The sequence below is a fragment of the Hyaena hyaena genome, unplaced genomic scaffold, assembly GCF_003009895.1.
Source record: "Hyaena hyaena isolate Hyena2069 unplaced genomic scaffold, ASM300989v1 scaffold_89, whole genome shotgun sequence".
Lineage (NCBI taxonomy): Eukaryota > Metazoa > Chordata > Mammalia > Carnivora > Hyaenidae > Hyaena > Hyaena hyaena.
Genome location: NW_024080719.1, coordinates 504,015 through 528,453, shown reverse-complemented (window position 1 = coordinate 528,453; position 24,439 = coordinate 504,015). Strand labels below are relative to the sequence as shown.

Sequence of the window (24,439 nt, the reverse complement as noted above, 5' to 3'; positions counted from 1 at the left end):
TAGCTGTTTAATTTTCCCACCACCATTTGTTGATGAGACTATTTATTACTCAAAAAACTAAAAATAAAACTACTCTACAACCCAGCAATTGCACTACTAGGTATTTATCCAAGGGATACAGGTATGCTGTTTTGAAGGGGCACATGTACCCCAATGTTTATGACAGTACTATCAACAACAGCCAAAGTATAGACTAAGCTCAAATGTCCATTGACTGATGAATGGATAAAGAAGATGTGGCATATATATATATATATATATATATATATATATATACAATGGAATATTACTAGGCAATCGAAAATAATGAAATCTTGCCATCTGCAACAATGTGGATGGAACTAGAGTGTATTATGCTAAGCGAAATTAGTCAGAGAAAGACACATATCATATGACTTCATTCATGTGAGGAATTTAAGATACAAGACAGATGAACATAAAGGGAAGGGAAGCAAAAAGAATACAAAAACAGGAAGGGGGACAAAACATAAGAGACTCTTAAATATAGAGAATAGAGGGTCCTGGAGGGTTTGTGGGAGGAGAGATGGACTAAATGAGTAAGGGGCATTAAGGAATCTACTCTTGAAATCATTGTTGGACTAGATGCTAACTAACTTGGATGTAAATTTAAAAAAATAATTAACTATTTAATTAAAAATGTGCAAAGAAAATTAAACTTTCATTTTACATGTTTAAAAGATACTCATTAACCCAAATGACTAATACATTCTTGAAATGTGAGGTCATCTTCCATAATTGAGTAAATCTTACTTTTGAACACCCCCACCCCCTCCCCCCCCGCCCCAGAAAAAAGAATGTCAAGAATTGTTCGAGGTCTGAAATTTTACCCTACTTGCAAGATAACAAATTCTTTTTCTGGCAAAATGTCGTGGATGCTGGTAGAAGACATGGAATTCCTGGGTTAGAGACAAAGAATTTTCTTATAGCACAACAAACAGAATAAGCATTTAAATGAGTGAATTTCCTTAAATGTTTGTCCCTCAGTTTCAAGAGGTGCTGTGGATGGCTGCTATGGGCCGAGTTGTGCTTTCTTCCTTCTTTCCCAATTCATATGTTGAAACCCTAACCCCAGTTGTGACTATCTGGTGATAGGGCCTTTAGGAGATATTTAAGGTTGAATGAATTGATTAAGGTTTATTTAAGGTTCATAAAGTTGGCACCCTAATCTAATAGAACTTAAGCTTTATAAGAAGAGGAGGAGAATGATATCCCCTCCTTCCCTTCTCTTTCTCTCTACCATGTGAGGACAATGTGAATAGCAACCATCCGCAAGCCAGGTAGAGAGCTCTCATCAGGAACCAGATACACTGGCACCTTGACTTTGAACTCCCTAGCCTTCAGAACTATGAGAAATATATTTCTGTGGATTAAGCTACCCAGTTGCTGAATATTTTGTTATGTCAGCGTGAGCAGACTAACACAGAGACCCAGGTAGATGCTGCGTACCTAGTGAGTTTATATCCCAGTTGTGCATCCTCAGTGTTTAGAACGTTTACAATGGTCAGTAAAGTTTGGCCTTTGCCCCAACGCACATCATTATCTTTATTATGCTGGACAGTAAACAAACCAGCACTGTGCTCTCAAAGTGAGACACTGTCTGCCTCTGCCAAGGTTGTTTGCTGTATAGACATTAAATGTCTGGAACAAAGGGATGATTACTGCCTCATTGTCAAGACCTACAGAAATATCAGTAGCCCAAAGCAGATTTGAAATGATTATATCTTATGGCTGATCTTTCCATCTATATATGAAAGAACACCCTTTATTATTTCATATTTAAGTATGTCATGTCTTTAATAGGCCTTAACAAATTTTCTAACTAAAATTACTGTAAATATTTAGAACTTTTTGAATTCTGTCTCTCACAGGCATCTTTACTCATTCTCTCTACTAAACTAGACTATGAATTTTGCCTCTATTTGTAAGTTACCATCTTACCATCAGTAGTTTATTATTTCTTTTGGTTTTAATCAATCACATTTGTTTTCTTGTCTTCTATAGCAGAATTTAATATCCTTAGATAATGTAGCAAAGTCATATTACATCTATGTTCAGAACTTTTTAAATTGAAGTATCAGGAAACATTTCTTTAAGTGCTAATAATGCATCACAGGGCAATGATATTTCATAGGCTTTTTTTTTTTTTTCAATTCCTAGAGGAGCATCCACTTTTTTAATCTTACAGTAAGTTCCTTTTAGTTATTTTTTAAATGTTTATTTATTTTGAGAGAGAGTGTGTGTTCACGAGCAGGAGACGGACAGAGAGAGGGAGAGAGAGAATCCGAAGTGCTGTCAGCACAGAGCCCAACATGGGGCTCCATCTCAGGAAACGGCAAATCATGACCAGAGCCAAAGTCAACAGTCAGAAATTTAACCGCCACCCAGGCGCCCCTTATAGTACGTTACTTCTAAAGCAAACCAAATAATAAATTCCTGCGTTTTTAATACTTAATGATAGGTTATTTTAACCACTCTCTCTGGGAACAATATATTTCACTAACCTTGATTGTGGCTCCACTAGATGACATTACCAGGAGCTGAGAGACAATGTTTGCCTTTAGCAAATCTAGAGATTGCTGTCTTAATTAGTTTTGAATAATTATAGAAATAAATAGTGACAGATGAGGAATTAGACTTCATCTGAAATGATTAATCTCATCATTTATTCATTGAGTGTACATTTGTTGAGTTCTCTAATGTACCAAGTATTCCAGGTTCACAAAAATAAGTAATGTGTGTGTTTGGATAGACATGCATATAACTGCATAGTCAAAGAGGCATTTACAAAAAAATAGAATTGATACTAGACCTGTGATGGCACAAAGCAGAAAACAGTTGAATCTGCTTAAGAAGTCAGAGGTTTTAAGAAACATTGTCTTGGCCTTTAAGGATGAGAGGAGAAGTTCACCATTGAGGAAGTAATATATAGTGGCTTAGAGCACAGTTTTAGAAGTCTGGTAGACTTGGCTTATCCCACATACTAGTTATGTGATTTTGGTAAGTCATTTACTCTTACAAAGACTGTTTCCTCATATATATACAATAGTGAAAATCATACTTATTTCATAGTACCATTTTGATAATTAATTGAAATAATACACTTAGCATAATCCTGGTATAGAATGAGCTCTAATTAAATTGTATTTTATAATAGCTATTGCTTTTACTGCCTACTACTGCTCTCCAACCACCACCACCACCTCTTCCACCAAGCTCAATAAAAGAGATTGCCTTCCACATTGGAAGACCAACACATTGGAAGGCATATAAGCCTGTAACAGCATAGCGTGATTGACATGTGTATATTGTGTGACATGGTTGGAAAATGAGATATGTCTATGAAAGTATTCATACATGATGAGGACTTTTTCCAAAGGAGATTTCTATATATAAGACCAAGAGCAGAAGGATGTAGGGAGAGCAAAAGGAATGAGTTGTACGGTTTAGGATGACTCAAGTTTCTTTGTGGTTTAGATGATATTTGTGGCTCTGTTTATCAACATAGTCTCCAGTAGACTAATGATAGCTCTTGAGGCAACAAAATGAATTCAGATAGGTTGAGTTTGAGAATTTAGAGGACATTGTAGTGGAGCTTTCTAGTAAATGACTGAATATATGGGTCTAAAGCTGACTTCTCCAAGATCACCTCTAATGTATCTTTACTAGATTCTTGTACCCTTGTGTCATTTGGTATTAGAAACAGTGGTTATGGATGAAATCACTCAGTATGAAATGAGAAGGCTGAGGATTCAGCCACCCAACTAAAATCCAAATGAAGTCAAGTTGGAATGTAGGATAAAAGGAAACTGGTATAGACATTTTTGAGAAATGTAAGGCACAGGTGGGTGGATTCACAGAAAATTTGGGATAGTGAAAGACTGGAAAAACTTCTTTTGAGAGAAGACATTTAATCCATTTATTTTATAGAGTACATGTAAGAAGTCTCAAGAGAAGAAATTACATAAATATTTTAGTGGAGATCATCCCTTGAATTTTTTGTCTTAAAATACTTTTATCTGGTTTTAATAAATGGGTAATGCTGGCCTCATGGAATGAGTTGGCAAGTATTCCTTCCTCTTTAAAATTCTAGAAGAGTTAGTGTAGAATTGGCACTGTTTTTTTCTCAATTATTTGGTAAAATTCACCAGTATAACTATCTGACCTTGGAATTTACTTTATGGGAAGATTTAAGCTGTGAGTTCTATTTCTTTAATAAATGTAGTGCTGTTCGTGTTACCTGTTTCTTCTTGTGGAAGCTTTGGTAGTTTGTGTCTTTCAGGAAATCTGTCCATTGATAAAAACCATCCAGCTTAGTGATACTAAGTTGTATATAATATTCCCTTATTATTCTTTTTGCATCTACAAAATCTGTAGTGATGTTTCCTCTCTCTTGATTTGATAATTCTTCATATCATTCCTGATATTGGTAACTCGTGTTTTTTCTCTTTTGCCTGATTAGTCTGGTCAGAAGTTTATAAATTATATTGATATTTTCAAATAATAAGTTTATCCTTTCATTGGATTTTTTACTCTATTATTTTTTGTTTTGCTCTTTTATTGATTTTCACTGAGATTTTTACATCTTTTGCTTACTTTGGGTTTAATTTGCTATTTTTCTAGTTTTTTTTAAACATGGAAGGTGAATCATTGATAGGAGACCTTTTTTTTCTCCTTATTGTTTATATATGTGCAAGAAGTTTCTCTCTAAGTGCTGCTTTAGCTGTAGTCCACAAATATCTACATGTTGTGTTTTCATTTGTATTCAGTTCATAATGGTTTTTAATTTCTTTTTTGTTGTTTCTTAGACCAATGAATTTTTCAGAATTACAATCTTTAGTTCTCCTCAAACTTTGGAAAATTTTCAGATATTTTATTGATTTCTAATTTAATTACATTGTGGTCAGAGAATATACTTTATACGATATGAATGTTAAATTTATTGCAGCTTGGTTTTTGGTCCAAAATATGTTCTGTTTTTGTAAATTTATATTCTGCTATTGTTGGATGGAATGTTCTCTAAATGTCATTTGGGTCATGGTCAATAATTTTATTCACATCTTTATCCTTACTGGTTTTTCATCTACTTGTTTATCAGTTATTAAGAAAGATATGTTGAAATCTATTTATAATTGTGGATTTATGTTTTTCCATTTTAGTTCTTAGTTTTTGCCTCATGTATTTTAAAGTAATATTATTCATTTTCTAAACAATTGGGATAGTTACAACCTCTTGATGAAATGATCTGTTATTATGACGTGACCCTCTTTATCCCTGGTAATATTTTTGCTTAAAATCTACACTTTTGGATTTTATACTCTTTTTCTTTCTTTTTTAATTTATTATTTTTTTTGAGAAAGACAGAGAGAGTGAACAGGGGAGGGGCAGAGAGAGAGGGAGAGAGAGAATCCCTCGCAGGCTCCAAACTGTCAGCACAGAGCCCATTGTGGGGCTCAAACTCACGAACTGTGAGATCATGACCTGATGTAGATCATGACCTGAGGTGATATCAAGAGTTGGGCGCTTAACTGACTGAGCACCCAGGCGCCCCTTGATACCCTTTTTCTAATAATTCTGTCATTTGGGTCACTTCTGGGTCATTTTTTATTAATTTCTCTCTTTATAATGGGCATATTTTCCTGAGTATTTTTGGTAGGCCTGGGAATTACCTTGTTGTGTTCTAGCCTATAGATATTGTATTGTTTTGTGATATAGTTAAATATAGTTAAATACTTAGAAATAATTTAATCTATTTGTATCAAAATAGTTTCATCTATTTGTATCCTGCTTTTAAAGTTTATTAGGTAGGACCAGAGCAGCGTTTAGTTTACAGACAAGTTTTCCCCCACTGGTGAGGTAAAACCCTTTTGAATACTTTACCTGGTGCTCCATGTACTATGAGACTTTATTTATTTATTTATGTATTTATTTATGTACGCATTTGATCTCTGGGTATTTTTCCTTGCATTTTAGGGAGATAATTCTTTTACTGCCCTCAGGTTTGTTTTGTTTCTTTATTTGTTTGCTTTTAAACACATGGTTTGTTAAGTACTCAGCTAAAGACTGTGGATCACAGGAGCTCTGTTATTTTGCATATCTCTCCAGTCTGCTACTGTGCCCTATGAACTTTGCTACCTTGATTGTACTGTCCTCTTAGCTGTTTTCTCTACTCCAGGAGACCTCAGTGTTCCAACTAGGTTACTCCTGCTGCTCTGGGGCCAGCAGAGTCTCTCTAGGCAGGGAGCTAGGGCAATAGTTTGTATCACCACTTTTTTTCTTGTCTTTTAAGGATAACTGTCTTTCATTCTTGATGTTTACTGTCTTGAAACAATTTTTCCCCATACATCTGTTTTAAATATTGTTTGTGTATAAGGGTAAAATCCAGTCTGATACATTATCTTGATCAGAAGTTACAGTGCTCTGACCCTTGGATTCCATTTTTTTAAATTCAGTGTTATAGTTTTACATTTCATTCCCCCCCGCCCCCCTTTGCCTTCTGCTTTGTTTTTGTTCATGTGTCCTAGAATCTTCTGTTGTATATAGTTTGTGAGGTTGGGCAGTCCCTCTACCCACTAGTCAGTGTCTTCTATATTCTGGGCACTGCGCTAGGTGTTTAGGATGGGATGGGACGGGATGGGACAGGATGGGATCTAAGAAGAGTGGCCTAGTGGAATGGAATGGAAACTGAAACGAATCGAAACTAAGACGAATGGCCTAGCCTGAAAAGAATTCCGTCAAGTAGGAACTCCAGTCTGGGGAGGGTATGCACTATTAATTAAGTTACACAGTGGAGCAGGTTAACTCCCAAAGCTAATTTAAATTGTATTCTTAAAGTTCTCTGTAATATATTAGGTTCCTTAAGAAAATAGCTTTTTGGAAACTATATCTGAAGCTGAATATGGGCATAATATTTAGCTTTTGCTCTATTATGGAATAAATGGGAACCTGTACTACTCATTTATAACTGACTCTGGCTAAACAAATTGAATGATTAATAGGAAAGCTAAAAAACATTATATAATACATAAAAATTACATATATATAATGAAGTGGAAAAATATTTCCCTGTAATTAGGAAAAAAAGTCCTGGGGATTTGAGGCTGTTCGCATTAAATTCTTTGTAACTTTTTCTTTTCCATTTTGCATTTTATTTTTTATTATTATTTTTTTTTGCTGTTTGAAGAATAAGAGCAAATTTCTTGAAGATAAAGGTTTTCCCTTTAATTTTAGTTTAAATACCTTACTCACCAGAGAAACTTCTGATGGTTGAATCATATTGTACCTGCTAAAGAGATAAGTAGTCTAGCTACAGGCTGATATTACTTCTTACTTGAAGATTTGATTCTGTTTAATGTTTCATTTATTTTTGAGGGAGACAGACAGAGAGGCAGAATGTGAGTCGGGGAGCAGCAGAGAGTTAGGGAGGCACAGAATCCAAAACAGGCCCCTGGTTCCCAGCTGTCAGCACAGAGCCCTATGTGGGGCTCGAACCCACAAGCTGTGAGATCATGACCTCAGTTCAAATTGGTGGTTTAATGACTGAGCCACCCAGGTGCCTCTAACATGAAGATTTAATTAATATATCTAGGGAGGGTTTTTGATACTAATTTGAGATTCAGATTGAGTTTATAAAGTAAGAATTGGCATTGAAAAGAAAAATAGTTTGTGTCTTTTGATTGTTTTAAAAATATATATTGTATGGGTGCCTGGGTGGTTCAGTCAGTTTAGTATCCAACTCTTGATTTCAGCTCAAGTCATGATCTCACAGGTTTGTGAGTTCGAGACCCTCATTGGGCTCTATGCTGACAGTGCAGAGCCTGCTTGGGATTCTCTCTCTCCCTTTCTCTCTCTGCTCTCCCCAGCTTGTGCATGCATACACACTCTCTCTCAAAATATATATATATACATATATATATATTATGGGGTGCCTGGGTGACTCAGTCAGTTGAGTTCCCAACTCTTTTGATTTCAGCTCCAGTCATGATCCCAAGGTCATTGGATCAACCCCTACGTCCAGCGTAGAGTCTTCTTAAGATTCTCTTTCTCAGTCTCTCTCTCCCTCTCTCCCTCTCTCCCTCTCTCCCTCTCTCCCTCTCTCCCTCTCTCCCTCCACTCTCTCTCCCACCTCTCTCTCTCTTTCCCTGTCTCTCCCTCTTTTCCTCTCCCACTGCTTTTCTCCCCTGTTTGTGCACATTCTCTCTCTCTCTCTCTCTCAAAATGTATATTATAGAACATTCCAATATATCTGAAATTAGACAGTTTTTATTAGTGCTGATTTAAATTTAACTTTTTGTTAAGACACAGAAAGCTCTGGACTTTAAGGTGTTAGTGTGTGGAATAATAGGAAAAAATAGTAGTCTGAATTTAGTGACAGTAACCTGTTATTCTCTTAAATTTTTGAGGCATGACTAGGAATTTGTGTAATCAGAATACATAAATTATCCGTAAAGTATACACAAAAAGTATATGTAAGGTATACATAAAGTATAATTTATATTACTATTTCCCCATATCATTGATGTAAGGAAAAGTTAAATATAAGTATTTTTCAGCAAAAACAACTTGCATATTGTTAGCATAAAAAATGCAAAAGTGATTTTGGTGGTAGAAAATTGGCCAGAACAACATTAAAAATCATTTTAGGGACAAAATACCTAAATTTTGGAAATGTCTTTCTTGCCCTTTCTCCAATTTTAAAAGTATAGAATAATGCATAAATTTATGCGTACTTATGTTTAACTTTATTAATAAAATGACTAGGTATTTGGTAATGATTGTCTTCTCACAGTATTATTTGAATTAGGCAAAACTACTAGGTAAAGGTAATAAAAACTTATTGAGATTCTGGACTGTATATCTTTTAGTAACATTTTTTCCTCTCCAAAATACTGAAATTTTTCTTTTTGTATATAATACAAGGTAATTCCTGTATTTCATACTATAATCAGAACATTTCCATAGCTTCTTCATGGTAAAATTGACATTGTGGCTTTTTTAAAATTGTGTTTGTATTTAAAAAGTATCTCCAACCCAAATATCTCTATTTTAATTCACATAGTTATTTAAGTTTATTCTACTTTTTTTCTGAAAATGTAATGCCCAGCTCTTTACCTCATGTGTTGCTATGAAAAATAAAGTAAGATACATTCATGTTCCTTAATATGCTTCTATGGTATATTTTAGATTCTTCTTTCAAAAGCAATCAGATGCAGATGTATTTAAATTTTAAAAATTAAATTAAAAATTAGTTGGATATATAAATACCTTCTTTGTTCTATTTCTACGTGATCACATTTAGTTTTTGACTCATTAAGATACATATTAAATGTTCAGTAAGAAATGGCATTTATGATACATCATTTAGAATGCAAATTATTTTTAAGCTAAAGAATATTGAAAATAAAATAGAACCAACTAAGGAGTCTGAATTATTTACAAGCCAAGGGCTTAAAAGTGCATGACTCCAGCACAAATATTAAATTATGAAATGGGAATTTCAGTTTGCCATAAATCTGTCTGCCATAGCAGCTTAAAATAAAATAGTTCTACCCATCTAAAGCAACATCAATTTGCTAGTCAGTGCTTCATGTATCAAAGAGCATGCTGTGAAAATATCAATATCATTGGTTAATATAAATGAAATTAATTTTTAAAGCTGGGCTAAAGGTTGACATCTGAAAAATTGCATTACTTTGCAGAAGAGAAATTTCTGTCTTCTAGTGAAATTTCAGGTCATGAGGGCAAGTAATTTTCACAATCTTCAATGGGAGCCAGTGAAATATGAACTTCATTGTCACCTAGCCCCAAAGCGATAAGATAAAATGAGCTGATACATCATTTGCTGTGGTTTTATCATCTCCCTCAGTAATTGGAAGAGAAAACATAAGAGTGTATGTGTTTGTGTGCTCCCCTCCTGCCCCTCCCAGCTGCCCGATCATCCACACCCAGGCTAAAACCATTTTAGCCCAATCAATACAGAGGTCACGTAGCATTTTATTTATATATTTTTAATTTTTCATACTGACTAAACTGCCAGGTAGAACATTGGAGTAATGAATATGTTTAATTGAATTTGTCACCCATGAAAATGCTAAGGAGAATACTGTACTACATCATCGTACCTAGTAAGCCGAAGGAGGAAATTTACTATGTAGAAGGAAACAAATAAATAACTCATAATTAATTTAAAAAGAATTTTCTTTCATATTCATAACTTTTGTATTTTTGCTACCATTGTTCTATTCTTTTCAAAGTTTGGACACATTCTATGTATTCACGGATTTAGATTTAATAACAAAAGTAATATTGTAAAGTTTCCATCAGAGTCACCTAGATATTATTTTTAAATTCAAGAAAGGCTTCTAAGTTTTACTTTATGAATATTTCTTTGAAAATATAAAAGTTATATGGTTGGGGATGAAGTAAATCCGTAAGCCAAATAGAAGTCAATATTATTAGAATAATACATTCTAAATTTGTGAATAAATTCATGAGTGCTGTGCTTTGATATCAAGTTTCAGAGAAACTTATACAGCAAAATCTAAAAACTATGTTTATAATAGAATGGTACAACTTTAAAATACTTATTTAAAATTACTTTCAACTAGTGTGTTAAAATTGCAATTATTATAAGTAAAACATTTGTGCGTATATCTAGTAATGAGTTGCTATTAGAATATTTTTCAATATATGCTTTGTTTTAAATATATTTCAGATATTACTCTTTTTCCATATTAAGATATAATCTTTGTGACTAATTTATAATCATGTTTTAAGAAAATGGGATATGAGTAGTTTCTGGGCTTTCCTTTCAATGGTGTCATAGCTTAATTGATGAAATGATTAGTTTATATTTTGTATATTAAGTTTAAAACATTTTTCTTGAATTTATGTATGTCTGTATAGTCTGGAAATGCTTTAGTATGAAATTTTAAGTATTCTTGGTGATATATATGTTTCCAATTGTACTTTTTTAATCAAATTATTCAGAAATTGCCTCAAAGAATAAACCTCTCCAAAAGCTGACATATATTTGGGACTAGTTTATACAATGCTAGTCTTAAACATTAAGAATAGTATTTTAGGGGCACCTGAGTGGCTCAGTCGGTTAAGCGGCCGACTTCGGCTCATGTCATGATCTCACAATTCGTGAGATCAAGCCCCGCAACAGGCTCTGTGCTGACAGGTCAGAGCCTGGAGCCTGCTTCAGATTCTGTGTCTTCCCCTCTCTCTGACCCTCCCCCACTCACACTGTCTCTCTCTCTCTCTCAAATAAAAAAAGAATAGTATTTTAAAGTCTTTTACTGATTCTATATATGCAGACACCCATATAAATGTTTCTTATTTTTGATGTAAAACATTTGATCACTTTTTAATATTTTCCCATTTAAAATTGTTTTAAAACATTTTAGATTGTTTGAAGGTAGCTTGTATAGTTTTTGAAAACCAAACCTCTTTCCGTTACTTGAGTGAAGCAACTACAACTTTATTTTTAGAGACTATTTTAAAATGTTTAAAGCTTGATAGTCAATAAAAGTATTATGCATTTGGGCAATAAACATGTTTCTGATTTTTTCTCTCTTTAGGATGAGCAATCAGAAGAAAGTTTTACATGGATAAATTCATAAGCTTTTCAAAATGAATGATTAAAGAGACTGTGTAAAACTGATTTGCTTTAAAACCAATGAATGCAACAGGGTGAAGAAGCTTTCATATGTATTCACAGTATACTACCTGATAGATAGAAGAAAGCATTGTGTGTATTATTTGGGAAAAATAATACATCCCTTTTCTGAAGGCACAATTTTGAGATAAAAATTTTAAAGATGGGTTTGATATTTTTAATGTAAAGAAGTGTTATATACATGTGTGTCTATTTGTGTATATTTAAAATTAAATACTGATTTCTCTCTTTCTAACTCTTACCTCAACATTTAACTAATAAACCTTTGTTGAACAAATTATCTTAAAGAAAAGAAAGGTGAATTTACTCTTACTATTAATACTAACCATATTAAAACAAAGTGGTAAGCATTCAAAGAGTGCTTGTGGGCTTAAGCTTTCAAGCTATTTTAGACTGGGGGTCATAACTGCAGAGCAATGGTAATGATACGGTTTCCATAGCAACCGATTCATTGGAGGGCTAGACCTCTGTCTAGGGTGCTGTCAGTGTATGTAGAGTTTCCGTGAACAGAAAGTCCCATAGAAGGGTCTGCTTCTACCTAATCCAGTTTTAATTGAACTCTAGAGACTTTGAAGTGAAGCCTCGGACCAGGAATATACTATTCCAATAAGAAATAAACCTCTTGCTTAGCTAGGCCTCAGCTGCATTTCAGTACTGACACCTTTTCCTAATGAATACTTTAAGGAAATGTTATTGTATCAATTTCAGCTACTAATTCTGTTAGTTAAAAGATTTTTTGTTTCTATTTTAAACCCGCCATGTTGACCGTAAGTATAGAATTTCATTTGTTAATAATTCTCTTTGAGTCAGGCTAGTTTTCGTGTATGATTTTAATTTTTTATATTTTTGGCAATTTTAAATAATTTTGTCTGTATCTTCTCCTGTTTCTCTTTCTCTGAGTTTAACACACTAGACCTGTTTATATTTAATTTTGAAAGCACATTACTATCTTGCATTCAATATGATACCTGATTTATATCAGGTTTGAAAAGATACAAAGCAATGCTATATATTATGTATGGATGTATATGTACTAATAGTATAAAAACTGGCATAGGAATGATAAAATTTGAAACAAGGGCAGTGATTGGCTCTGACAAAGGAGGAAAATGGTATCAGGAAGATTTATATATGGGAATTTCAGTACTAATTAAAAAGCTTTACTAATAAAAATTTTTTTAATGTTTATTTTTGAGACAGATGAAGACAGAGTTAGAGTAGGGGAGGTACAGAGATAGAGGGAGACCCAGAATCTGAAGCAAGCGTTAGACTCTGAGCTGTCAGCACAGAGCCCGACAGGAGCTCAAACTCATGGACCGCGAGATCATGACCTGAGCTAGTTAGACACTTAACTGACTGAGACACCCAGGTGCTCCTTAATTTTTAAATATATGCAGTAATGTGTAAAATATTAGGATTTTATAAGGTTGAGTAATGGGTACATGGGGCTTATGTCATTTTCTGCTGTTGTGAATATGTTTGATTTGGTTATAAAGCATTTTAAAGAAGCATGCTCCTTCAAGTAGATTATTAAATAAATATATTGCTTAAAGGAATGGGATATAAATTGAATTTTTTATTAATTGAAAATTTTTCAATAAGTTACAGTCTTATGATGTTTTAGTGTACTTATTTCTGTTAATAATTTAAGTATCCTACAATATAATTAAATGTTTAGTTGCATGACCGTGATCTTACAAGGCTAACAGCACCATTATGAGCAGCAGGCCTACTTTATATAGCTTAGGAGATAAAAAAGGTAAAATTTTCATATCAGTGTGTCCTATTCATAGCATATCAAAGACCTTAGAACAGCCTTTGTTATTTGTTTTCTTTACTTTTTCAACTATAACCCAAGTACAGGAAGACAAATGTAGTTTGTTAAAATTCTGATGAGTTGAGTTCTAGTTTAACAAATATTAATCCCCTTTTTAGAAATGTGACAATGTAGTGTATAAATGTAAGCTCTGTACTTTTGGATTAGAGAATCTGGGAGTAGGCCAGACTCTGCCACTAGCTTAAGGGACTTTGTATTAACTATTTAATTTTTCTAACTCTCACTTTCCATAGTAATATTGGGTAAATTGGAGTATAAAGTGTTAAAGAGCATCTATTGGATTTTCTACTATTTGATAGGTGCAAGATGGTAAATTCAAATGCCAATGGAAACTAGAAAGATAATGGTAAATGAGTGAGTGAGTAGAGACTGTGCCAGAATGGTGAGTGTGTATCAGTTGTTACCATGTGGCAAATAGATCTAGGTTTTCCTGAGAATTAGAAATCTGAATATTAATGTAAATCTCCATTTTTAAGGCATTTTAAATTACTTAAAATTTTGTTAAAATATCATATGGCCCAAATGAAATGTATTGGGCCATATATGGAGCTTAGGTTGCCATTCATTGACTCATGTAATCATTCAGAAACATGTACTTTGTGCTAGACATTGTTCTAGAAAATGGAAATAGAGTATACTTAAAGTCTTTATTCTAGTAGAACTTAGATTACAGTGCTGAACAGAGGCAATAGAGAAGCACGCAGATACTATAATTGCACGTTACGATAGATGTTGTGAATACAATATGGTGAGTTTGGGTGGGGGGAAGAGGTGGTTATGGAGGCAGTGGGGTTTAGATCCAGTGGCTTCTCTAAGGAAGTGACATTGAAGCAAAAATCTAAGGTAAGAATGAGCCAGCCATCTGAAGATTTGAGAGATGAACATTCAAGTCAGAGGAGAAAATAAATAAAAGGCGCCAAAGAAGAATGAGTTGGGCTCATCTTTGAGTCCCAGATGTAAGACTTTATAAACAATTATAAAGAGCTTCCATGTTTATTATGCATGTAGTGCAAAGCCACTGGATGGTTATTAAATGCATATGATCTAATTTATATTTTAAACTTTTTAAAAATATTTTTTCTTGGGCTCCTCTGGTCATAGTAGACTCTAGAGGTAAGATCAGAAGAAAGACCAAGTAGGAGAACACTATAGACACTGGAAGTTTGAACCTACTGGTTATGGTGAGAGAAAAAGGTACATGCAACCTCTGCTTTCAGAAAATCTTGAGAGTAATACCTACAGCTTTGTCCTCTCTTTTCCTGTTTATTTCTTTTGCTCTTACTTATGCAGGTTTTGGCTATGTGAAGGTAGATTTCGATATCACTATTTTAAAACTGACAGAAAGTTTGATTTGTTGTTTGGTTCTTAGAATTTTTGTTTCATTTTTCAAAAACCACTGAGACTTGGAGTTGTTCTTTCACTTTTAGATCCTTTGGTGCCAGAAATAGAATTTTTAGAAAAATCAAATTATATACTTAGCGAACTTACCTTTTTTTCCCCCCATTATTGCATTTTGCATTGAGGAATATAGATCTGTTTGCAGTTAAGATCTAGAAAATGGAAATGGAAACAGGAAAGAAAGCTTTCATAGGATAAATTCTTATTATTCATTATTTTCCCTTTCCTCGTTTATCTTATCTTTGACCCTCCAAAGCAGTATCATAATAACATGTCATTCTATTTGTATTTTTTAATGGTGGTTACTTTTGAGAGATATATCTTGTTTACTTAGCTTTCATGGATTTTCATCAGGTTTTGATAGTAAATGTGTCTCATTTTCTTTATTAAATTAATATTAGTTGAAGTACATATGTGGAGAAATTCCACATCTGGTTTTCCTTTAACACCTTCATAATTAAGCTTTTCAAATGAACTTTTTAAAAGACAAAACGTGAATAACAAAGCAACAAAGTGGCTTAGGACTAAAAACAGGATTACTTTGAGTTGGCAAAGCATTCTAAGCCACTGCGTCTGTCACATGGGATGACAAGAATTGTAACAAGTTACTCTGACAACCACCTACTCCACAGAGAGATTATGTAGAGTTCATTTGCAGGTTTGTGTTTAGCCTAGCTGACAAAATGATACTTAACCTCTTATACAGTCAGTCTTTGTGCTTTCTGAATGAGTGACTGTTGCCTTTAAGAGTGACCTTAAAAGTGTGATTTTTTTTTAAAGCTATGAAATGAAATCTATATATTTTTTTGTTTTACTGATAAATAATTGACATGCATCACTGTATAACTTTAAGGCATACAGCATAATGGTTTGGTTTATATATACTGTGAAGCAGTTGCCACAGTACGTTCATGAATCTTCTCATATAGATACAATTTAGAAAAAATTACACTTTTTTTTAAAGTTTGTTTAAGTGAGAGAGTAGAGGAGGGGCAAAGAGAGAGAGGGAGATAGAGAATCTCAGGCAGGCTCCATGCTCAGCATAGAGCCCGAGATGGGGGTCAAATCACACAAACCACGAGATCATGACCTAAGCTGAAATCAAGAATCAAATGCCCAACTGATGGAGTGGAGCACCTGCGCACCCCTCAAATAGATAAAAATTTTAAAAATAGAAGGAAAAGGGGGAAATTTTCTCCTTGCAATAAGAACTCTTAGGATTTACTCTAGATATGTGTTTTAAAGTATATTCAAGGTACCTCTGCAGTGGGGTCTAAGAAAAAAAAAAAAAAAAGAAAGAAAGAAAACGGAAAACAAATTAATAAGCAAAAGGTAGAATCAGACCTGTAAATATGGAGAACAAATTGATGGTTGCCAGAGGTTGAGGCCAGTGGGGGGGTTGGGCAAAATTTGTTAAAGGGAATAGAGAGATATGGGCTTCCAGTAACAGAATGAGTAAGTCACAGGAATAAAAGGCATTGCATAAGGAATACAGTCAATGATATTTTTAATAGCGATATAATTGTATAGATGATAGCTATGCTTGTGGTGAACATAGCATAATGTATAAACTTGACAAATCACTAAGTTGTACACCTGAAACCAGTATAACATTGTGTTTCAACTGTACTTAGAAAACACCTCATATACGTAAAAAATATTTCGGGTTACGCTAAAATCATTATTATATGAAACTGAATTGTATGTGTGATCTATAAGCATATAGGGCATTCTTTTGAGGTCTTCCTTCTTAATGTTTTGTCTAAAACTTTATTTTTCATAATACCATTGAAAACTCAGTCACTAAATAATGCAATATGTATTTCCTGAAAAGCAGATTACATCACTGCTTTTAAAAGCTCAAACTATATTTATAAATAGATGTTTTATAATTTTCCTTTACTTTTTCATTTAGCTTCCTTTCCTTAAATTGCAATATGTTTTCTTAATCTCCCTCCGAATTGTTTTAGTATCTGTTTTTTCAATATTTAGAAATTATTTTTCTTAATAGGATCTTTCCTATTCAGGGGGAAAAACAACAAGAAAAAAATTCAACTGCTGTGACTTACTTGGGCTTATTTTTTTCCTCACTAGATCCTGGCATATACAGAAGGGTTGCATGGAAAATGGCTGTTCACAGAGATACGATCAATCTTTTCTCGTCGTTATCTTTTGCAAAATACAGCCCTGGAGATCTTTATGGCAAACAGAGGTAATATGTTTCAGAAGTAAATTGTTATAAAGCCAACCTCCACCTCTTTCAGACTTCATTTTTGAATGTACCATATTGTTTTCAGTTAGGTAGTAATTTGTAGTCTAATCTCTGTCATACTGACCTCATTTTTGAACCACATGCATCTTCATGGGGATTTTCCCCCTGCCTAGATCATTCTTAGAATTATATGTAGTAATTTTAGTTCTTTGGCCATATCACAGACTAGTGCAAAATTTTCTAAATAACTAACCATTTAATCTTTTGAGGAGTTTTGATATTCTCAATATTGCTCTGATGCTCAAACTCCTTCTGGAAGGTGGATGCATTTAGAGAGGGGAGAGGGTAATCAAATGATTCATATATTTATTCAATCTTTTGTCTAATCTATTGCCATTTATAAAGGGGCCATCAGAAAATGGTACTCAAGTGTCCTGGTTGCTTTGTATTACATCATTCTTGGAAGAACTAAAATTCAATTTGTGGGTTTAAAATGGAACTTGGTAAAATTCATTAAGACAAGAAGGAGAGACAAGGTGAACTTGAAGTAAAAGCATTGTTGGTTATGAGTGGAGGCATTCAAGGGAAAATTATGTAGAGCCTAGTGACTTACTGTGCGTACTCCTTATATATAAGTAGATTAAAGTTTTATTTTTCTCTTTCTATAATCTAAAAGTTGTCATTTAAAAACCTACAGAAAATAATGTATATTCCATGTACACATTATTTTCCCCATATGGAATCATGTGTCTTTAGAGAATACAAATTTCTTTAGGTAATGATATTTTTCCCTTTCCTATTGGTCTCCCCTCTATACATACTTATTTTTCCTAATGTAAACATTATTTTTTTCAGGCAAATAATCAAGTGAATGTTTCACACTTTAGTTCAGCCTGTATTCTTGCTGTCCCAAAGGGATTTTGTTTCAGTCTTGCAATATTTATTACTTGCTCGTCTTCATTCATTTTCCCCCTTTAAGTAAAGTTTCTTGTACATCCTTGCTATTGTATGTGTGTTTTTCTTTTGCCTTTCTCCCATGGCTTTGTGTTATTTGCCATAAGTTAATGATAGTTTTGTTGTTGTTGTTGTTTTCCCCATATTCAGTATAATAATGGATATATAGGGATGCCTTATTAAAAAGTTATGTTGAATATCTATGTGACAGTTCCAAATATGCTTTAGATGCTTACTGAATGTGCTTATTTACCTGAAACATCTTGTTAATGTCAGTATTTAAAGCTATACCAAATTGACAGATTGTTTTGGACTGAAGAATTTTTTTAAGCTAGGTGAGAATAAGGATCATTTTCTAGATGAGTACTTCAAGCTTATATATGGTCATGGTATTGCAATTAATGTAATTAAAGTTTTAAGACTGTCCAATTTGATATCTTCAGACTTTTCTCTCACGATTTTAACTTTCTTATTTTCATATTTCTTAAGAAGGATGAAAATTTGTATATGACTATAATTAACATTTATATACTGACTGTATTATGTATATTGATATATGTTTCTTGATATTCTAAAAATGTGTAATTATTGAAATAGAAATGATTAGAAAACATTTAAAGTTTATTATTATCTATAGAGAAGTGTTTTCCTTTAGGTCACACATTGTTCTATATTATGTGAACATAAAAGTTAAAAACAAAAACATTGTAGAGAGAATAATTTTTAAACTCTTCATCATTAGAAATAAATAAAAGTGACAATTTAGTACCTATATTTGTAGTCTTTGCTGTTAGACTGTTAACTATAAAACTTAAAACTTTAAATATTTATTTATATAAACTCAAAGATGTGTACTTAACTTGCTAAAATTCAACTTTGTAAATTCAAAGTTGTACCTAGATGATCTCAGCTTCATTTCACATTGATGCAAAAACAATTACTAGAACTTCTGACAGTATCTAAGAGTAAATATTTATTAGACCAGAAGTCAGTTTTCCAAGAAGGAAACCCTATCATGTTCTAATCTTTAAAAATTGTTTTTCATAGTTGCTGTAATGTTCAATTTCCCAGACCCTGCAACAGTAAAGAAAGTAGTTAACTATCTACCTCGTGTTGGTATTGGAACCAGTTTTGGGTTGCCTCAAACCAGGTACTGTTTTATGAAAAAATTTTATAAAATAATCTGCATTAATATTTTCCTTATTTTTAAATATTTTAAATTTGTTTTAAATGCATAACCTTCTGTTCTGTGTTTCATAGTAAATGATGATTATTAATGCTTTGAGTCAGCTGAACTTCTGTCTGAAAAAACTAGAAAAAGAAGAGCAAATGTAAGCCAAATTAGGTTGAAAGAAAATAATAAACATAAAAGCAGAACATTAAATACATATGAACAGGAATAATGAAGAAAAATCAATACACTGATAAGTTGTTTCTCTGAAAGGATTAATAAATGTAATATATATAAGCTATATATATATGGCTTATGAAGAAACAAGACACAAATTGCCAATATCAAGAATGGAAGAGAAGATATCACAACATATCCTACAGATATTAGAAGGAAAATACTGACATATTTTGAACAAATCTGTACTACTTAGACAAGTTAGATGAAATGGACAGATTCCTTAAGAAATAGATAACCTTAATACCTTTGCAGAAGAAATTGAATTTATAGTTAAAGGTCTTCTGACAGAGAATATTCCCAGCTCAAGTGGTTTTGTTGGCAAATTCTATGAAATATTTGATGAAAAATAATATGTCTAAGCAAACTATTAGAGAAAATAGAAAAGAAGGATAAATTTTTAAAGTTATTCTATGAGGCCAGCGTTACATTAATTCCAAACCCACCTGAAAGCATTACCAGAAAAGGAAACTACTGATCATCTTGATTGGAAAAGAAGAAATAAAACTGTCCTATCAAGTCTGCTCTTCATAGGCTGCTTGAATGTCTGCATGACATGGGAGCTGACTTTCCCAGAGTAAAAGATCCAAAGGAGAATGAGACAGAAGCCCCAGTGTCTTTTTATGAGCTACCTTTGATAGGAAAGAGTAGGTTGTTAATTCTGCTACATTGTATTTGTTGTAACTGAGTCATTAAATATAGCCCAGGCTCCAGAGAAGGGGAAAAACTCCACTTCTTCAAGTGGAAAGTATCACAGAAATTACGGACATATCTTAAAACTACCACAGGGTATAATTCTTATGTAAAGAGAGCACCTGAATTGACCCTTCTAGATTATAAGCAATAGTTGCTTTATAATGCCTGTTAAGATGTTGATTGGATAGTTTTATAATTTAACAAGGAATTTCAGGTTCAGGATGAACCTTAGAACCTTAGAAAGGCATAGTAAACTTATTTATCTTAATAGCTTTATTCATCAACCAATGTGTGTTATCATACTTGGGAAATCTTAATGATTTCCCACAGTTAATGAAAGCTAAAAGCAGGTTAATTCATTAAATTGGTAACTTAAACAGATCTTAAACACTTAGAATGTGCCTATCATCCAGTAGTATACATGATAGATACCATCTTACCCATGCATGTTTTAACAAATATGCAAACAACATAAATAATTGTGTAAGTGACAGGAGGTATATAATTAGGGTGTTATAATAATGATTAGTGGAATAGAGATGGGATGCTTTGGATTAGGTAGTCAGAAATGTCTTCCTGTGTGATTTTTAAGTTTTGATTTGAAAGAATAGAATCCGCTTACTTTTGAAAGAGGGAATAACATATGCAGTGGCCCTGAAATAAGGTGAAGTTCCTTAAAAAACAAATATGCAAACAAAAGAATGTTTTAAGGAATATTGGAAGGCAGATATCATTGGAACTTAGTGATCTTGGGAAGAGAGGGTTGGTTCAGAGATAGGAGTTTATTGTGGGACTCCAGGTGATATTTGGTGCTGATACTGCAGTTGAAGAGGGACATTCTTGTTTAGAAATTTTGAGGATATACAGTTTGTGTGACTTAGAGATTAGTTAGGTAACGAGGATAAGAGAGGTGGGTATCCAGTATGTTTTGCCAAGTTTCAGTTTAATCTGCTGAATGTCATTTACTGATACTGGGAACACTGGAGAAGAAATAGTTGTATACATATCCCCCTGAGAGTGGGGTTGGGGTTGTGGAGAGGAGTTGGGTGGACAGATTATGACAAGTTTAGTTTTAAATCTATTGAAATTGAAACTTCTGAGAGATGTTCATACTGAAATGTTGAATAGAAAGAGCTCAAGAGAAGAGTACAGTATTTGGGAAACACTTAATGTTGAAAGACTGAATGCTTCCTGATTCCACTAACATCAGGAAGGCTAGAATGTCTTCCATTTTCACCATTTCTATCAATATTATATTGGAAATTTCAGCCTGTGCAGTAAGAAAGGAAGAGAAGGAGGGAGCAATTAAAGGCATCCAGATGGCAAAGGTGGAAAAAATGTTTTCATTCCTAGATAACAAAAAAAGTGTAAGATTTGTACAGTGAAAACTTTAAAATATGGCTGACATAAATTAAAGACCGCAAATAAGTGGAGGCATTCCATATTTATGGATCAGATCATACTAAGTATGATTAAGATGTCAGTTCTCCCCAGATCTATATATTCAATGCAATCCTTATCAAAATCTAGCAAACTTACTTGGAGATATTGAGAAGCTGAAATTCAGTGGATTAGAATTGCTAAAACAATGTTGAAACAGAAGAACAAAGTTAGAGGACTCCTACTACCTGATTTCAAAACAAAAACTATAACTATAAAGGGAAAGTGATCAAGATGGTCTGATGTTTATAAAAAGATGGGCATATAAATCAATGAAACAAAATTGAGAATACAGAAATAAACCCTGCTTTTTATGGTCAGTTATTTTTCAACAAAGGTGCTAATCCAATTCAGTGAGGAAAGGATAATCTTTAAGATAATTGGATAGTTACATGCAAGAAAATGAACTTCAACACTTAACCACACAGCATCCATAAAAAATTAGCTCAAAGTGTGTCATAGATCTAAATTTAAGAGCTGAAACTAAAAAAAAAAATCAAAATATTGGAGAAAAGCTTCATGACCCTGGAGTAGGCAAAGAGTTCTCAGATTTGACATAAAGATAAATTGAGAAATTGGATTTAATAAAAATTTAAAACTGTTGTGCTTTAAAGGACACCACTAAATATATGAAAAGAGAAGCTCTGGACTGAAAATATTTCCAAATAATGTATCTGATAAAGGTCATGTATATTCATAATGTATACAAAACTCTTAAAACTCAATAAGTAACCTCAATGAATACAGGAAGAAAAGATTTGAATAGTTATTTCACCAATGAAAGTACACAAATGGCTCATAAGCCGTGAAAAGTTGTTCAACAGTGTACATTAAAACTATAATAAGATACCATTTTACACTCACTGGAATGATTATAGTAAACAATATATACAACAGCAAGTATTGGCAGAGATGTGGAAAATTGGAACCTCTATATATTGCTTGTTGGAATGGAAAACAGTTTGGCAGTTTCTCAAGAAGTTAAACTAAACTCAACCTACAACTCAGCATTTATACCCTTAGGATTCTACCCCACAAAATGAGAACATATATTCATATAAAGGCATATTTGTGAATATTCATAGTAATACAAACTGGAATGATAAGAAGAAGAATCTAAAACTGGAAACAATTTAAACATCCATCAACTGGTGAATGGCTTTTTAAAATGTGGTATATTTCATACTCATATGCTGGAATACTATTCAGCAATCAAAAGAAATGAATTACTAATACCATGCTGCCACATTGATGAAACTCAAAAATATTATGGTTAGTGAAGAAACCTGATGCAAACTTCACAATGTAGGATTCCATTTATCTGAAATGTCCAGAAAGGGCAAGTTTATAGAGACAGAAAGCATACTGATAGTTGCCTAGACCTGAAGATAGGAACAGGGATTAACTAAATAGGCACAAGGCAAGTTTTTGTGATGCTGAAATGTTCTGAAGTATATTGTAGTGATAATCTCACATCTCTGGAAATTTATTAGTAAATCATCGAATAGTACAGTTACATGGGTAAATTCTATAGTATGTAAATTATACCTTTGAAAATAACACTTAAAAATACAGTTTTCTTGCCCTCGGTGGTAGGAAGATCTATGACAGCATACTTCTCTGAAATTATAGACTCTAAATGTAGTAATTAATCCTGCCACCTATTTTCCACGGCTATTTAATATTAGTCAGTTGCGTCTTTTGTTATTTATATTGCATTAAGAAAACACAGATAACTTGGTCTTCTATTATTAAGCTATATAAAAACATTATAGTTTCTCTTACCTTTATCCCACCTCATGAATAGACACATAAAGAGTTAGAATCCTTCTTTTCCTCTGTCATAAAGTGTATATAAAAATATTTAAATTCAAATTTAAAATGTACACATGTGTTATCTTTAAGAAAGCTATTAATATTGATAAAGATGTGAATACAATTTTATATGTATTTCTCAGTTACTATAATTCCTTTTATATCAGTAAATCAGTAAGTTATTAATCATACTATTATTAATCAACACTTGTGGAGCATTGAAACATTTCATATATTCATAGTATAACATGAATAGAACTTTTTAGAATATACAGATATCATTTTGTATATCAAATATATAGAATAAGCATAGATATTCATTATTATTGTGATGTAATTAAGTTTAAATTGATTCTACACCAAATTCTGTATTTTGCAGGCGTATCTCATTAGCTAGTCCACGTCAGCTTTTTAAAGCTTCTAATATGACCCAGCGATGGCAACATAGAGAGATTTCAAATTTTGAGTACTTGATGTTTCTCAACACAATAGCAGGTAATCTGGCTCACATTTTGACTTATTTCAAATGATAATTTTTTCTCAAATGTTAAATTATTAATTGTGATATTATTTTGAGTACTAGTATAAATAACTTACTTATATTTTCCTTTTTTTAAAGTTTATTTATTTATTTTGGGGGGCGGGGGAGAGAGAGAGAGAGAATCACTAATGCAGAACCTGACATGGGTCTTGAATTCACAAACTGTGAGATCATGGCCTGAGCCAATGTCAGCCACTACAGAGCCACGCAGGTGCTCCTACTTTTATTTTCATTATTACTACATGAGTACCTAATCAAGAGTAATTTTGATAATAGGCTTCACAGTTTTACATGTGAACAGCTGGCTACTTGAGAAAATTAAAAATGTGTATACACACTTTTTCCAAAGATATAAAGTGAAAATTTATAATCTTACTAATATAGTAAGAATGATGAATTATGGAATAGTAAAAATGAAAAATAAAATCTTAAGAACC

The 24,439-nt window shown here is 32.9% G+C and overlaps 1 protein-coding gene across 6 annotated transcripts in view; it reads left to right on the top strand.

Annotated features, from left to right (window-relative positions):
• Positions 1-24,439, top strand: part of LRBA (LPS responsive beige-like anchor protein) — a 737,219-nt gene that overhangs the window by 511,422 nt on the left and 201,358 nt on the right. For all 6 annotated transcript variants that reach the window (XM_039234337.1, XM_039234336.1, XM_039234335.1 and 3 more), the window contains 3 exons: positions 17,031-17,148; positions 19,150-19,252; positions 23,841-23,956. In XM_039234337.1, coding sequence (XP_039090268.1) covers positions 17,031-17,148; positions 19,150-19,252; positions 23,841-23,956 — 337 coding nt within the window. The remainder of the gene's footprint in view (positions 1-17,030; positions 17,149-19,149; positions 19,253-23,840; positions 23,957-24,439) is intronic.